Source organism: Equus przewalskii, chromosome 9 (genome assembly GCF_037783145.1).
Source record: "Equus przewalskii isolate Varuska chromosome 9, EquPr2, whole genome shotgun sequence".
NCBI classification, from domain to species: domain Eukaryota; kingdom Metazoa; phylum Chordata; class Mammalia; order Perissodactyla; family Equidae; genus Equus; species Equus przewalskii.
The window spans coordinates 80666219-80683297 of record NC_091839.1 but is presented as its reverse complement, the minus strand read 5'-3'; the positions used below and the strand labels follow the sequence as shown (position 1 = coordinate 80683297).

General features: G+C 39.1%; 1 protein-coding gene across 48 annotated transcripts in view; it reads left to right on the top strand.

The window, feature by feature from the left end:
- Nucleotides 1-17079, top strand: part of AHI1 (Abelson helper integration site 1) — a 180137-nt gene that overhangs the window by 126069 nt on the left and 36989 nt on the right. For 42 of the 48 annotated variants that reach the window (XR_011522165.1, XR_011522167.1, XR_011522166.1 and 39 more), the window contains 2 exons: nt 13242-13404; nt 16972-17072. The exons of the other annotated variants lie outside the window; for them this stretch is intronic. Coding sequence is in view for 33 of the 42 variants with exons in the window: in XM_070557277.1 (XP_070413378.1) it covers nt 13242-13404; nt 16972-17072 (264 nt within the window). In the remaining 9 variants the exon portion in view is untranslated. The remainder of the gene's footprint in view (nt 1-13241; nt 13405-16971; nt 17073-17079) is intronic. 48 annotated transcript variants of the gene reach the window in all.

Here is a 17079-nt window from a genome sequence, read left to right as displayed (position 1 = left end):
TCAATTTCTGCAAAATTTTTGATGAGGATTGCGTTGAATCTGTAGATCAAAATTGAGGAGTATTTTCATCCTAGTAATGTTAAGTCTTCCAACCTGAACAAACGGGTCTTTCAGTTGATCTAGGTCTTTAATTTCTTTCAATAACATGTTGTGATTTTCAATACATAAGTCTTAGACTTTTAAGTATTTTATTCTTTTTCATGCTATTGCAAATGGAATTGTTTTTATATTCACATTGTTCATTCCTCATGTGTAGAAATATACTTGATTTTTTATATTGACCTTATGTTGTGTACCCTTGCTGAATTTACTAGTTCTAAAAGATGTTTTGAGTTTTTTTGTAGATTTCTTGAGATTGTCCATATACAAGCCCATGTCATCTCCTAATAGAGATAGTATACTTTTTCCTTTCCATCTGGATGCCTTTTTTTTTCTTGCCTAATTTTCCTGGCTAGAATCGCCAGGACAATGTTTAAGTGACAAGAGTGCATGTTTTTGTCTTGTCTTGTTCCTAATCTTAGAGGGGAAACTCAGTCTTTGACCATTCATTATGTTGTCAGTTGTGCCCTTTTGTACATAGCCTTTCTCAAGTTGAGGAACTTCCCTTGTTTTCTTACTTTGTTGAGGGTTTTTATCAGGAAAGGATGTTGGATTTTGTTAAATACGTTTTCTGTATGTGTGGAGATAATTATATGGATTTTGTCCTTACTACTATTAACTTCGTCTGTTATATTGACTGATTTTCATATGTTAACCCAACCTATCATTTCTGGGATAAATCCCACTTGCATGGTGTATAATTCCTTTTAAATGTTATATATTCTGTTTGCTACTATTTTGTTGATGCTTTTACGTCAATGTTTATAAGAGATCTTGGTCTGTAGCTTTCTTTTCTTGTCTAGTTTTGGAAGCACAATAATACACCCTACAAGTTGGAAAGTGTTCATTTCTTTTATTTTTTGGAAGAGTTTGTAAAAGACTAGTGTTATTTCTTACTTAAACATTTAGTACAATTCACCAATGATGCATCTGTGCCTGGGCTTTCCTTTGTGGGGAGTTTTTTGATTGCCAGTTTAATCTCTTTACTCTTACAAGTCTATTCAGGTTTTCTTTTTCTTCTTCAATCACTTTTAAGTTGTATCTTTCCAGGAATTTGTCCCTTTCATCTAGGCTATTTAATTTGTTAGCATACAGTTGATAATAGCATTCTCTTATAATCCTTTTTCTTTCTCTGGATCCAGTGGTGCTATCTCCTCTTTCATTCTTGATTTTATTAATTTGGTTGTTACCTTTTCTTTTCCCCACCTTGTTCAGTCTAGCTAAAGTTTTGTTAATTTTCTTGCTCTCTCAAAGAACGAATTTTTGCTTATGTTAATTTTCTCTATTCTTTTTCTATTTTCTATTTCATTATTTCCATCCTAATGTTTATCATTTTCTTCTTTCTGCTTGCTTTGGTTTTAGTTTTATTTTTCTAGTTTTAAATTATAAAGTTAGGCTATTGATTTGATATCTTCTCAATAAAAGCATTTACAGCTATAAAATTTCCTCAAATCACTGCTTTTGCTACATCCCATACATTTTGGTATGTTGTGTTTATTTTTTCACTTACTATTTTCTAATTTCCCTGGTGATTTCTTCTTTGACCCATTGGTTATTTAAGAGTGTGTTGTTTAATTTCCACACATTTGTGAATTTCCCAAATGTCTTCCTGTAACTGATTTCTATTTCATTTCATTATGGTTGGAGAATATACTTTCTATGATTTCAGGGTTTTTTTTTTAAGGCTTATTTTATGGCCTAGCATATTGTCTATCCTAGAGAATGTTCCGTGTGCACTTAAGAAGAATATGTGTTCTGCTTTTGTTGGGTGGAGTGTTCATAGATGTCTATTAGATCTAATTGGTTTATAGTGTTGATCAAGTCTTCTGTTCCCATGTTGATCTGTATTGAGAGTGAGGTATTGAAGTCTCCAACTATTGTTGTTGAATTGTCTATTTCACATTTTAGCTCTGTCAGTTTTGCCTTATGTGTTTTGAGGCTGTGTTAGGTGCATATGTATTTATACTTTTTTATGTGTCCTGATTGATTGACCCTTTTCTCATTTAAAATGTCCTATTTTATCTCTAGTAACAGTTTTCGTCTTAAATTTTGTTTTGCCAGATATAAGAACAATCACTCCAGCTCTCTTGATTTTTACTTGTATGGTATACTTTTTTCATCCTTTTCAACTTTTTTTGGTCCTTAAATCTAAAATATTCCTCTTGTAGACAGCGTATAGTTAGGTCATTTTTTTTTTCCATTCTGGTAATCTCTGCTTTGTGTTTGGAATGTTTAATCCTTTTACATTTAGTGTAATTACTGATAAGACAGAATTAAGTGTACAAGCTTTGTCTTCTTTATGTCTGTTGTATTTTTTGGTTCCTTTGTTCATTTATTACTCACTTTTTTGGTGTTAAATTAATATTTTTTACTATACTATTTTAATTCCCTTTTTATTTTTGTATATTTTCTTGAGTTTTCTTAGTGGTTACCCTAGAGTTATAATTAACATATTGACTTAAACAATCTAGTTTGGATTAATACCAACTTAATTTCAGTAGTAAAAACTTTGCTCTAATACAGCTCTTTGCCCTTCTGCCTCCTTTGTGTCATTATTGTCATACAGAGTACATCTTTAGACATTATAAGCCCATCAACACGTTTTTATAATGATGTCTTTACAAAGTAATCTGTTAAATCAAATGGAGAGGAGTTACAAAAAACATAAAATTATACCATCTTTTATGTTTGCCTATGTTGTTACCCTTACTTCTCTATGTGGATTTGAGGTACTGTCAACTGCCCTTTCGTTTTGGCCTGAGGGGCTTCCATCAGTTTTTCTCTAAGGGTCACTGAACTCAGTTATCATTTACCTGGGAAAGTATTAATGTCTCCTTCCTTTTTAAAGAACAGTTTTGCTGCCTATTGAATGATAGGTTGAGTCTTCTTTCAACCCTCAATGTTGGAAGCATCATCCTGCTAACTTCTGACCTCCAAGGTTTCTGGTGAGAAGTATGTTGTTGATCTTATTGAGGATCCCTTCTGTGTGATGAATGGTTTTTCTCTTGCTGCTTTCAACATTCTTTGTCTTTAACTTTCCACAGTTTGACTATTTGTCCAGGTGTGGCTCTTGTTGCCCTTAGCCTACTTAGAATTGGTTTAGCTTCTTGGATGTGCAGATTAATGTTTTTCATCAGATTTGGGGAGTCCTTGGTCATTATTTCTTCAAATACTTTTTCTCCCCTTTCTTTGTTTCCTCTCCTTCTGGAACTCCTGTCATTCATATGTTGGTACACTTGACAGCATCCCATAGATTCCTGAGGCTCTGTTATTTTTCTTTGTTCTTTTTTCTTTCTGTTCCTCAGACTAGATAAACTCAGTTTACTTATCTGAAAAGTTCACTGATTCTTTCCTCTGCCAGTTCAGATCTACTGTTGAACCCCTCTGTTGAATATTGTACTTTTTAACTCGAGGATTTTTTTTTTCCTAAATAAATTCCTAATAAATTATTTTTAATTGTTTTATTTGGTTTCTTTTAGGTCTTTGAACATATATATACTAATTTAGAATCTTTATCTAGTAAATCCAATATCTGGGCTTTCTCGGGGACAATCTGTTGACTCCTTTGGTTCCTCTGTAGGGTTATACTTTACTGTTTCTTTACATGTCTCATAATTTCTTGTTGATAACTGGACGTTTGAGATAATATAATGTGGCAGACCTCAAAATCAGATTTTCTACTCCCACCTCCCCATGGTTTTCATTTTTGTTATTGTTACTATTTGTTTGGTTACTGACTTTCCTGGAGTAATTCTGTAAAGTCTATGTTTTTTGTGTTGTGCAACCACTGAAGAGTCAGCTTGGTTAGCTTAGTGATCAGCTAAGGACTGGACAGAGATTTCCTTAAATGCCTGGAGTCGAGTCCTGCAGCCTTTTCTGAGGGGTCTGTGTGTTGGGACATGCTTTCAGAGCTTCAATAGGCAGTTTATAATTCTGCCTTACTTAGACTTCACTTTCTGCTTGCCAAGATGGTGAAGGTCAGCCAGAGGTGAAAGATTAGAGCCTTTTCTGGTCTTCCCTGGGCACACGTGCAGTCTGGCACATGTTCATGGCCTCTAGATTTCCAGGAATGTGTCAGAGCTTTTCAGAGTATCCTGTAGACGTGTCATTTCCCAGTTTTTCATTTTAATTTTTTGGTCAGCCCCTTGTTTGTCCTAACTTGTATCTCCATCTAAGTTGCCACTGATTGCTTTTGACAAATGCCCTAGAGATACAGCTGTTCACACAGCTGGCTCTGAGTCACATCAGATGAAAGCAAGCCCTGAGAATGGTGCTTTTCAGGGGCTGCCACATAGGTCCTACAGTGGACTTCTCTGGAGGTTGGTCTTGGGAGGCGTTCTGCTCTGCCTTCTCCGGTGGCTGCTAGCCCGCTAATTTGCACAGTTAGCACAGTTGTGAGTCTGTTGGTATTTAAGGCTACCATGGAGCTGGCCAGAGGGTAATGGGAATAGGGTAGGTTAAAACACCACAAAGCTTGCCGATTTTACCAAGATTCAGCTGTTTTTTCTGAATACATGCTCCTTGGATTATTGTAATCTTTCGGCTAATTTTCAGAGTTCTTAAAAAGTTGATTTTGACAGTTTTTGCCAGTGTCCTTGCTCTTATTGAAGAGCCAATTTTCATTACTCCTCTATTCTGGAAGCGCCTCCTCTCTACTGATTTGTTCTTAAGCTCAGGGTTTTCCACTTGCTTCGTAAAAATTCTACTTGTTGATTTCTATTTTGCCATTTGAAATACTGTTTTGTAATTTTTTAGAGCCTCCTCCTCAACTGTGTATGTCTCCATGTGTATCACAAGAATAATTATATGCTGAAGTAGGCATATTTTCCATTAAGCTTCTTCATTACCCTTCTATTACTGCAGTCTTATCTCCTTCCCTGCTGAACCGAATGCTCGCATGAGTGTACATGAGCTTTTCCTAGAACATTTCGATTGACATTAGAATTAGAAATACAAAGCCTCAGTCTTTAAATAAGATGAGCAGTTAATTATTGATGTCTGGCTGTTAGCAACCTAATAATATATTATTTGCAAATACCTGAATTGATTTTTGTTTAAAAATGCTGTCTGCATCTAGTTCTTTTTTGCTAGTAATTTTGTGTTTACTCATGGTTCATTAACAGAATTTAGAGAAATTCATTTACTTTTCTGAAGTAATTAGTAGTGAATTATTTTAATATTCATTATCAGCGTATGTCCTGGTACTGTTTATTGACAACTTAAAATAGAGAAACAGGAGAGTGACTTGTGCAAATACTAAAAGTGTCCCTCGAAAAGGGCCACCACCGAAAACAGTGAAGCATCCGGTAACACAGAAGCTCCCTTGGAGGGGGTAGGGATTGTCCTCCTGTTCACGGCTGTCTCCCCAGCCTGTGCGAGTAGCTCAGACAGAGTAGTACCTAATAATTATTGCTGGGTGAACACATTTAATCTTTAAATTTTGGTTGTTTTTCTATTTTAAAAATTTCGCTAATCCTTAAGAGGTTGTAGGGAAACCTCAGAAGTATTTGCTATGACTCCTAGTTGTGGTTTGAGCATGAGCTTGTTGAAAAAATGACAAAGTGGCTGTAAAATTACTCACATTGGGAGCTAGTCAGCATTTCAGTGAGACAAGAGGGAAACTAAGCAATACAAGTACAACTAGGAGGAAAGGAGGATCAAGTAGCTTTTTTAAGTTTTGCCAGGAACAAGTTGTTCTCAGCTTTGGCTTTAGTTTTAAATTATGTTTCTTACCCATTCAGTTGCATGCTTAATATGTGCAGAAAATAAACGTACGTGTTTTTTAAGTAGATCATTGAAATAAAGTATTAACTAAACTTGAGCTGCACCAGAGTCACCTGGAAGGCTTGTGAAAATACAGATTTCTTGGCCTATCCCCAGAATATATGATTTCAGTTAGTCTGGAATGGGGCCCAAAAATGTGCCTGTCTAACAAGCTTTCAGGTAATGTTGCAGCTGTGGTCTAAAGACCATACTTTGAGAACTAATCTAAACCAATGACTCATAATTTTCCTTTTGCTGTCCCTCCCAAGAAAGAAATTTAAAGTACACTATCATTTTTCTTCACTAACAAAAAAAATCTGTCTTCTGGTCTGTAAAGGTCTGCACCATTCTCTTGATTTTTTTAGGAAATAACCAATAGAAAGATATATTTTAGAGCCTTTTTCAATGAAGCACTAATGATTCACTATAACAAAGTATATGGATTGTGATTTCCGGTGAGAAAAGGTTGAATTGATACCAATCACTGTATAAAATGACTAGCTTTATTTGTGAGGTCCAAAGGTCAAGTCATTCCTATTTGTCAAAGAAGAAAGAAGTATTTGCAATGGTAAATTGAGAAGAAATGGTTTATCAGTATTGTCCTTTAATTATTATTGGGAGGTTTTTCCTGTGTAGTACTGCAGCAGTCAAACAAGCTTCTCCAGTTCATGTATGATCACAGATAATACAGCCACATTATTACCCAACAAGTTACTATTTTGAATTTACGTTAAATCGTTGAATGCTGTACTTTTGGAATATTTATTTGAGTACCTGGTATGATAGAGTGTTAAGGCTGGAAAGAATCCCACATCTCATTTGGTTCAAACCCGTTAGTTTATAGACATCCAGTCTGAGTGTTTTCTAATATATCTTAGCCTTGGAGCTCAAACAGGACTGGAAACTCACTGTCTTGATTCCTGGTTTGGTATTCTTTCCATTACCTTTATTAGAAGGGATCTGGAATTAAATGTTTTGAGATATCTGTTTGATGAGGTGTTTAAGGTTCAAGTATACTAGCATTATATAGCAGGATAGGAACAGATAGTTTGTCTGGTACAGAGACAATAAACTTTGTGCAATTATTTACTTTCTTTATCTCTGTTTTCTTAATCTATTATTATCCAGATAAGATCAGTTAAAAATAACAGGACCTTGGTTTCCTTTTTATAAATATCTTTAGGTTTGTCTTACGTAGTATTCATGGAAATAATCATGAGAGACTGTATATATTTCTACCACATGATGCTAGAAATAGGTCTGTATGTTTCTTTATTCCTCTAAGGTCCAAAAAGCATCAAACAGCATCTGAGGCCACAATCTATCATAAATACTTTATTTCACCTAGAAGGTACAATCTCTCAGGGGTTTCTTAGTTAAAAAAGCTACAATCACATCATGTTGTAATTACATAAAAAACAGTGCTGTAAGTGGAACTACCTGACTTTAGACCATACATATTTCTGTACAGTCTCCATGGAATGCACAGAGAACTATCTTCTCCTTTTGCTCCAATTAGTTGTTCTTGTATGTAAGTTGCTTTCTGTTGCAGTATATCCAGAGTAGGGAAATAACAAGGTCAGCCATGCCAAAGGTCGCTCCAAGTGTGCAGGAGATGGGCCCTACCTGAGAGCAAAACAGAACAATTTTTTTTTTCACTTGAGCACAAGTGTAACCTAAATATTTCCATATTAAAGCTTAGTGTGCTTTCTTAAAGAATGTCAAAAGTATAATAAGGTCTTATCTGCATTTGCCGTGAACACTAAACATGTGCACATTTTGGGGTCCCTCCCAGTGGTGGTGTGGTTAGGTTTGCGCATGTGCACTCCACTTCAGCAGCCTGGGGTTCACAGGTTCGGATCCCAGGTGCAGACCTATGCACCACTCATCAAGCGGTGCTGTGGCAGTATCCCACATACAAAACAGAGGAAGATGGGCACAGATGTTAGCTCAGCAACAATCTTCCTCAAGCAAAAGAGGAGGATAGGCAACAGATACTAGCTCAGGACCAGTCTTCCTCACCAATAAATAAATAAAAATGTACACATTTTAGTTAATGTGCATTAAACTGTAACAAGGCTTCTGGTGAAAACTAAAAGTAATTACTGAGATGTTACTTTTTATTTCACCTTATATTAATTGGTAATAATTCTGCCAATAACCATAAGTGCCCTTACTAAGTTTTCGGCTGAGTACTGATCTGTACATACAAAGGATAAAACCCGGGGCTGGCCCTGTGGCCGAGTGGTTAAGTTCGCGCGCTCTGCTGCAGGCGGCCCAGTGGTTTGAATCCTGGGCGCAGACATGGCACTGCTCATCAAACCACGCTCAGGCAGCGTCCCACATGCCACAACTAGAAGGACCCACAACGAAGAAGATACAACTATGTACCGGGGGGCTTTGGGGAGAAAAAGGAAAAAATAAAATCTTTAAAAAAAAAAAAAGGATAAAACCCCATGAGGAGAGAACCATCAGAAAGAAGTAGCCTATTCAGCAGAATGGGAATAATTCTCGTTCCTGACGGCCAGAATGGGAGAGTTACCCGGAGGATCACAGTCTGGTATGGGGTTCATTGATGAGCCCTAGAGTAATGTCTTCCTGGATGTGCTCTAACAGAACTTACAAGCAAACTGGGAATGGTCAAACTGATCTCAAGTGACTACCTGCCAGGAACAGGTCCAGAACTCTTTAAAGGAACACAAGAAAATCCAGCACTCACCAAAGTAGAATTCGCATGTGTTAGTTTTCTAGAGCTGTTGTAACACATTAACCACAAACTTGGTGTGGCTTAAAACAACAGAAATTTATTCTTTCACTCTTCTGGAGGCCAGAAGTCTGAAACCAAGTGAAGCAAGGAGAAAGCAGAGGGAAGGTGGTGTGATCCAGATGCTACACTGGCTGCAGGCTGGCACAGAGAAGTCTCCCAGGGCTTATGGCCCAGCTGAAGCGGGGCTGGAGGAGAAAGTGCTGAAGTGTGTGAATTTATTCAGTGCAGCTGAGCTTGCTCAATGATATGGAGCCATTGTGAATATTGGTTTTTGGGTTGCATTATAGGTGAAGTTTCAAGGAACATCTGCTGTGACAGTACTGGTTAATGTGTCTTCAGTACACTGGTTTCAGGAACCATTGAGAAGTCTTTAGAGGCAATTATAATAATGAAAAATCTCTCAGAAGATAATACAAAGAAATTCACCTTAATGTCCTATAGTAGCCTGGCAGACTGCTTAAACCAAGAAAAAGTGTCTGGCAAGCACTGGTATGAAGACTGAAAAATGCATGTCAAAAAGAAAAAGGCTTGCCAGTGGCACCTCCACCATGATTGTGCCCAAGCAACTCAGCAAGCTTTGAGAAAGAGGAGGAGCTCTGTTTCAAACAGCAAAGGGTAGTCAAAATTTGACCAAATGGATTTGGTGGAACATCTCTTTTCTCAGACCTGTCATTACCAACATGGGCACATAAACTCATGTTTTTAAACTTTTATTGCATAAAGATTTTATAACTGCTCTGTCAGCTCAAGATGTGGGTCATGTTGCTGAGGATGTTCTGTCATTCCTACATGCCAGACCACTGGGTACAAAGAATGATGCATTATAGAAGATACTCAGCAAGAGAGTGATCAGACAGATGTTCTATGGCACGACCTACCAGACTAAGGAGAAAATAGAAATAGTATTAATTCAAAACAAACCTCTTGATGGGATTGTGTATCCCAACTTTTTTACAGAGCTTTACTTTATCCTAAAACAGTGAGATAACAAAATCTGATTAGAGATGGGAAAGACCTGATTTATGCAGAATCCACTGCTAAATTAAAACAAGCAAAGAAGTTTATTATCTACTATGTATATTGTGATGCTCAGAAGACAGTAAGTATTCTTCAAGTGAGAAGATAAGAATGTGTTGGATAAAAACACACTCTGGAATACAAGCAGGTTCTCGTGAGCCATGTGGCTTTCGTCGTGTGCCTTCAGTGTGATGAGAGAACGGTCCTAACTCCACTGCCAGAATGTGGACTGTTGGCACGTGAAAAACACTGATTCCTCATTGTATGGCAATTTTTCACTTATATCTCAGGAATGGTATGATGGTGACATGCTCCAAAGACTGTTCCTTTGCTTTAGGGGATGTAACCTCTGCAACCATCCCCCTCCTAAGGATGTTGGCTGTGGAGTTTGGTGACAAGGACATTGTTTCTACATCAGGAGATAAGGTTATCATAGTGTGGACGACAATACTGTACGCTGGTAAGGACCTAAAATGGGTACAAGTGAGGCATTGCCCTTTTGCAGTACCAGAACGGGCTGGTAGTGAGGTACTGAGTGATTCATTCAGCAAGCTCAGTTGTATTGAATAAATTCACAGATGATGTCTGACCCCATCAGGTTGTGGGACTGTGCTAGTCTGCCAGGGCTGCTGCCAGAAAATACCATAGACTTGGTGGCTTGAACAACATAAATGCATTTGCTCACAGTTCTAGAGGCTAGAAGTTGAAGATCAAGTTGCTGGAAGATGAAGATCAAGTTGCTGGCCTGCTTGGTTTCTCCTGAGGCCTCTCTCATTAGCTTGCAGACAGCTACCATCTCACAGTGTCCTCTCACGGCCTTTTCTCTGTGCACGTGTGCTCCTGGTATCTCTTCCTCTTTTTATAAGGACTTCAGTCCCTTTGGATTAGGGCCCCGGCCATATGACCTCATTTTACCATAATTATCTCCTTAAAGGCCCTATCTCCAAATATGGTCACATTGATGGTTAAGGCTTCAACCTTTGAATTTTGGTGGGGGTCACAATTCAGTCCATAATAGGAGCATAGAGTATGCAACATGTTTACAAGGACTAAAGGACCATGAGAAGTTGGTGTTCTGTATTTGATTATGTAATGAGGTTAATCAGTGGGTACTTTAATGAGAAAATTGAAATGTAGAATCCTAAGTCTTTTGCATCCCTGTACCTCTGAAGGGACACTTTTGTCCACACTCCTTGGTGGTAAATTCAGGATGTTTTCTGGCTCCAGTTTGATGAATTCCAGCTTGTCAGTAGTTCACACAAAGACACAAGCCAATGTGGGACTTCCTAAATGATTCTGGTGCCGAAGCTGAATCTCTCCTGCTCTCCTTCCCAGCAGCCACCTCTGGCTCCAGATAAACGAGCATACATTGACCTCAGACTTGCTTAAGACTCATCAAAGCTGGGCTGTCTCAGTGTACCAGAGCCGGGATGAGGAACACAGGAACAAACCCCCACACAGTTTTTCGGGACTGGGTTTCATCATGAAAGGACCGCATTGGGTGACCCAGGATAGTTGGTCTCCTTGGGACAGCCGCCTGCTTAGGTACCACTATCCAAAATGTGTCTCATCTTTCATGAGTGATTAGGATCTCCTGTGCTGCCTTCTCTCCTCTCTGTGTCTTCTTCCCCATGTTTGATTCTAGATACACATGTATTTATTCTATATACGTGTATTTAGTCTTGAAAAAAAATGAAAGAAAAAAACTGAGTTTACATGCTGATTCTACCACTTACTAGTTTAGTTGACTTTAGGCAAGTTATTAAATTTCTCTGCACATCAAATTCCTCATTTATAAAATTGAAATAGGAATTAATGCCCTCACAGGGTTGTCATAAAGATTAAGATAACTTAGGTAGGCAACCAGCCTGGTACTTAGAACATAGCAGGCACTCAGAACATTGGCTCACTGTCCCCCTCTGTCATGGTGCGAGGTGGGAGGAGAAAGGAGAGGCAGCTTGGAGAAGGAAGAATGAAGAGAAAAGTGGAAAGTTCCACTTTTACACGAGGATTTGGCATCGGTATGCTAAGCGTTATAAGTGATTTGTAAACTTTAAATATCACCCTGCATGGCACGCTGTAAATTAGGGACTTAGCTGAGCAGTACAACAGGAATTGCATTTGCACCATTTGAGTTAAATTGTTGTTAATGCCCTTATGTCATATAGTGACAGCAGTTAATTTCAAATTTATCCATTAAAATCACCTGGTTGATCCGTTAAAAAATACTGTATTGTAAATTAATTGAAGGGTACCACAAAAAGTTTTGTGAAGTGTTATGGAATCCCCTGCTTAAAACTCCTCTCTTTTCTCATTGCCCATGTTATGAGTCTAAACTCTTTCACCATGCGTGACCTGGCCGCTGCTTACTCCTGTAGCCTCAGTTTCCCCCACCCTCCTCGCTCAGCTCTTGCCTCTAATGCTGGGCTTCCTCCTCATCAAACTGCTGTAGGTTTCTCTTGCCTGGACTCACATGTGCAGTACAGTCTGTTTGAGACACGCTTTCCATCTCTTCACCTGACTGACTCCTGGTTATCCTTTATTCTCCTGGAAAGCCTGGGTGAGGGACCCCTTCTAGAAATCATCCTATGTATCATCATGTATTTAGTGCCTAGCACAGTACCAGGCACATTACGATTTCAGTAAATACTTGTTAGTTGAATGAATCAGTACTCAACCTAAATACAAAGTATTATAATGATAAAATTTCCCCATTACATGTGTAGTTGTTCAACCTGTAAATTTTCAAATCTCATTTAAGTAAAAAAAATAGTTTATCCTTTCATGTACATATTATGTCCTACTTGATATAGTGCATCACGTCTAAAATGGGTTGAGGTCGGCCTCCTTCCTGTAGCTGCTCTAAGAGGTTTATAAATGCCTGTGCAGCCATTCATTTTGACTTGGGTTTTTCAAAAGAGAAAAAATAAAATATAATGACTACTGTCACCACACAAAGAAGAGCATTCTCATAGGAAGCCTCTTCCTCTTAAATTTGCATCTAGGGAAAATAAGCTGGTTATAAGGGTACTTTAAAAGATAGTCAAAAGATTTAGGTTGTTGATATAAAATATCAAAAAACATATGTGTTTGTAGAGAAATGTATCTCAGAAAGAAACATTAACAGTAAACCAAGTGATCACAATGAAGTTATGTAATCAGGTTGTCTCATTGAGCTTTTCCTTTCATGAAATTGTTGACGTTCTGAAGAATTTTTTTCAGGTGCATCTGCTTAACACGGAGCATGGCATCCAAGGGTGGTATAAAACAATTCTGAGAAAGTGAATGGGGTGTGAGCTTTTTTTTTATTTGCTTCACAAGTAATTTACTTTAAAAAAATGAACATCTGTTATTTTGAAGCTAATCTTAGTGTATTGAATGCTTTTAACCATTTCTCAGTCCCACAGTCTTTTATCTTGCCTCTCCTGCTGTGCTCCCACCACCCCTGATCCTGTTAGCAGACCTTGAGCCGGCCTCAGACTCACCAGAGGACGGCTTTGGTTTCAGCTGCTCTTCTGCAAGAGGAAGTGAATGCTGGGGGTTTTCTCTGTGGTACAGTGGTGATAAAGCTGTGGTGGTCTTATCTCTCTCTTAGGTAGTGGCTCTTTATGACTACACAGCGAATCGATCAGATGAACTAACCATCCATCGCGGAGACATTATCCGAGTGTTTTTCAAAGATAATGAAGACTGGTGGTATGGCAGCGTAGGGAAGGGACAGGAAGGGTATTTTCCAGCTAATCATGTGGCTAGTGAAAGTAAGTTTTATGCTCCCTTCCTGGTTTACTACTATGGTATAACTGATAGTCCAAGATTTTATCATTTTCTACCCTTTAATTGACTGTCTTTTAATTTTTGCATGTTTACCAATGGTTATTGCTTTTCATTCTCGTGATGCTAAAACATGGAAAGGGGGAGGCAGTAGTACACTGGAAAGCGATCACCTTCTGAGATTGGAATATTTGTGCACAGACTTCTCATCCCCAGGGCCTGCCCGTCTGGCTACCATCCTCATCCTCCAGCCCCTTTCCCTGCCACCGCTTCACGCTCAGTTGTGTCAGCTCTTCTCTTGCCATGGTGACTCTCCAGCTGGCAGGTTCCTTAAGAACCTCCAGGTCTGCAGCTCCTGTTCTTTCACTTCGTGTACCTCAGTCCTGGCTGTTCCCTGCTGAAAGAAAACTACGTTAGATAGTGTCATTCTCCAGTAAATTGAGCCCTCGTTTGTGAAGGAAAAGAAATGAGCTGGAGAAGAAATTCTAAATAAGAGCTTCTGAAAGCTGCAGATTTACTAGTAGGCCTTGAGAGGTGAAAACAGAACTAACACAGAGAGCCTAAAGATAAAATAGTGTAAAGACTGGAGAAAGGGGAGAAATATAGTCATGCTTCTTCAGAAGAGTGCTTCCTGTCAGCAATTAACGTGACCGTGTGGTAGGAAGACACCACACGCAGGGTCAGGAAAACTGATTCTGACGCTGGCTCAACAACTGATATGCCTCAGTTTCCTCCCGTAAAATGAGGAAGTTGGACTCGATCATCTCTAAGCTTTCTTCCAGAAACAGTAAAATCGGATAGTTCTGATTTAAAATGTAGTAAGGCAGGCTTGAGAGCACTCTATGTTTTGAATATTTGTTGCTAAGTCTTCTGTTTCTGCAAAGAAGTAATTATTATAAATGATAGTTGGTTTTCAGGCTAGTCTGTGAACCTCCATTTAATCCAAACTATGGCTGAACAGAAGTACTATTGATTCCCCTGAGTTCTGAATTTTGAGAGCAAAAGAGATGATGGAAAGGAGGAAGAAAGGCTTCTCCCCTGAGTCCTGGAGGCTGGGCTGCGCCTGATGGAGCATTCCTCTTTGGCGCCTGCCACTGCCTTGTCTGCACCCTGGGACTTCCCAGTGCCCCTCCCTGTCCCTCAGGGCTCCGGCACTCTCTGCCTCTCCTGTCCTGGGCTCCTCTGCCTGCTCAGCACTCTCCTCCCCTCAGAAGGGCTCCGTGTCACCTCTCTCCTAACGAAATCCTTCCTCTCCTCTGTGCCACTGTTCTCCTTCTTTGCTGAGTAGTAAATGACTGACAGCTCTGAAACTCTATATTTTTATGTTTAAAAGAGGATGCATAATGGAGAACACTTAAGCAGGGTGGAAGGAAGAAATTTTAGGTCGCTTTCATTCCCAGTCACCTCCCAAAAGCTCAGCACTTCCAACTCACAGACCTTCTCAGACGCCCACACTCCTCCCAGCAGCGGCTTCCCCACAGGACCCACAGCTGGAGTTGGGCAGGGATAGCTTCTGTTTTTAAATGAAGAGCTATCTGCATAATCATACTCACTCTGGAGGATATCTGTCATTTTAACTAGATGTTACCATCTGTTGTTTCTTCCAGATACAAATGGAAACATTTAAAGTTTTTCTTACTTGACAATATAAAAAGATTCTGAGTTTCCAGACAGGATGGTGTTAGGTGCTTTAACTTTACAACCTAGTTAGTTTGCCGAAATAACTTCTTAGGCTTGCAAATCTTGAGAGGCTATACATATTTGATTTAAGTGAGCTAAAAATTCAGTAGAATTTGGTTTTCTTCCATAATAACCAAAGTGAGACTTCTGAAGCGTACTGCAATGACGGTGGTTGGCCGCATGCAGAAATCCGTTCCATGTCTCCAGTAGTGACCATCCGTCAACTGCCATTGTTCTTTGTATCCCAGAATACTTGATGTCTTCTTTTGGCATCAGTCACTGCTTCTTGAAAAAGCCTTGTAAAGGCCAGAACAAAAAGAAAAAATCTCAGAAAACCTGAGAATATAGTGATTGAATTCTCACTTCATCAGAGATTATTTCCCTTTCCCTTTTATCCTACTTTTTACCTGAATTTAACGAAAACTCGCTTGTCCAGTTTTAACATTAGAGGAAAAAATTACTTTCAGCAGCATATTCCACTCTAAAAATAGTGGGAGAAATTGTCCTTTATCTGAATCCAAATACACCAAGCACCTGATGGGAAGGAGTGGATATGTGAACAGGTCTCCACCAGTTGCCCACCTGAGAGTGGGTCCTCAGGAGAACACCGCAGCAGAAGGCGCCATACAGGACTCACTCCCTTTCTGTCTTAGGCTGTTGGAAATAAAACAGCATCAGCTTCCCTTAATCACGTCTAACATCCTTTCCAGTAAGACACAAAGAAGCCCCATAATAGGGCCGGCCCGGTGGCGCAGCGGTTAAGTTTGCACACTCCGCTTCTCAGCGGCCCAGGGTTCGCCACTTCGAATCCTGGGTGCAATCATGGCACTGCTTGGCATGCCATGCTGTGGTAGGCAGTAGGCATCCCACGTATAAAGTAGAGGAAGGTGGGCACAGATTTTAGCTCAGGGCCAGGCTTCCTCAACAAAAAAGAGGAGGACTGGCAGTAGTTAGCTCAGGGCTAATCTTCCTCAAAAAAAAAACCAGATAATAAAATCAACCCATACACAAGCCAGTCTTAGAATTTTCGTCAGGTGTATTTTAGCAGTTTCTCTCAATTCAGTTGCCCAAGTCATTTAACCTAGTTAAATTTTCTTTTTAGCCCTTTAAAATTCCCACATAACTTTTTAGATTCAACACCTTTTGTAGATTAAATAGATTATATAATCTTAATCTTAAATAATCTTAATTAATCTTGGATTTTAAGACTCTTAGATTCAGCATGGTGAGTAGATTCAGTATTGTGTATAGAACTAGCCCCGTGCTTATTTATTTCACACATCTTCCCAAATTATCCTTTCTCCATACCTCCACCTGGCAAAATCTTACCTATTCTTTAGAGTCTGAGATACTTCCCACTTCTTCCATTAAAGCGTTTGCCATCCCCTCATCAGAATTTGTCTTTGTTACTACTCTCTTTCAAATAACATCACGCTCTGTTTTATGTTACGGTTACTTGTGAGCATATCTGTCTCTGATCAGACTGTCAGCTTCTTGAGAGCAAAGACTGTCTTTTGATCATCTTCACATCTCCTCCAGCAGTACTTAGCAGGTAACCTTGCATAATGTAGGTTCCTGGTAAATGTGTATTGAGATAAAATGAAATAAGCATCTGCATGACCACACAGTAAGTGAAAGTGACACCTTCTACATCTCTGAAATCCTGCTGATCAAAGCTTAGCAATTATAGATTATATTCTTCTGATAACTAATGTTTAAGGCTACAAATCATCTTAACAATACGTGCTGGGTAGCTTAGACCAAGGAAGTGGCTACCAGTCTCCTTAGTTTCATATCTGCCCCCTCCCATCGTTGTTTTTCCCCATGAACAGTGCTTCTCCATTTGATGACATGAGCTTCTTTTTCAATTCCAGCACTGTATCAGGAACTGCCTCCAGAGATAAAGGAGCGATCCCCTCCTTTAACTCCCACAGAAAAAACCAAAATGGAAAAACCTTCTTCAGCTCCTCAAAAGGTAAATG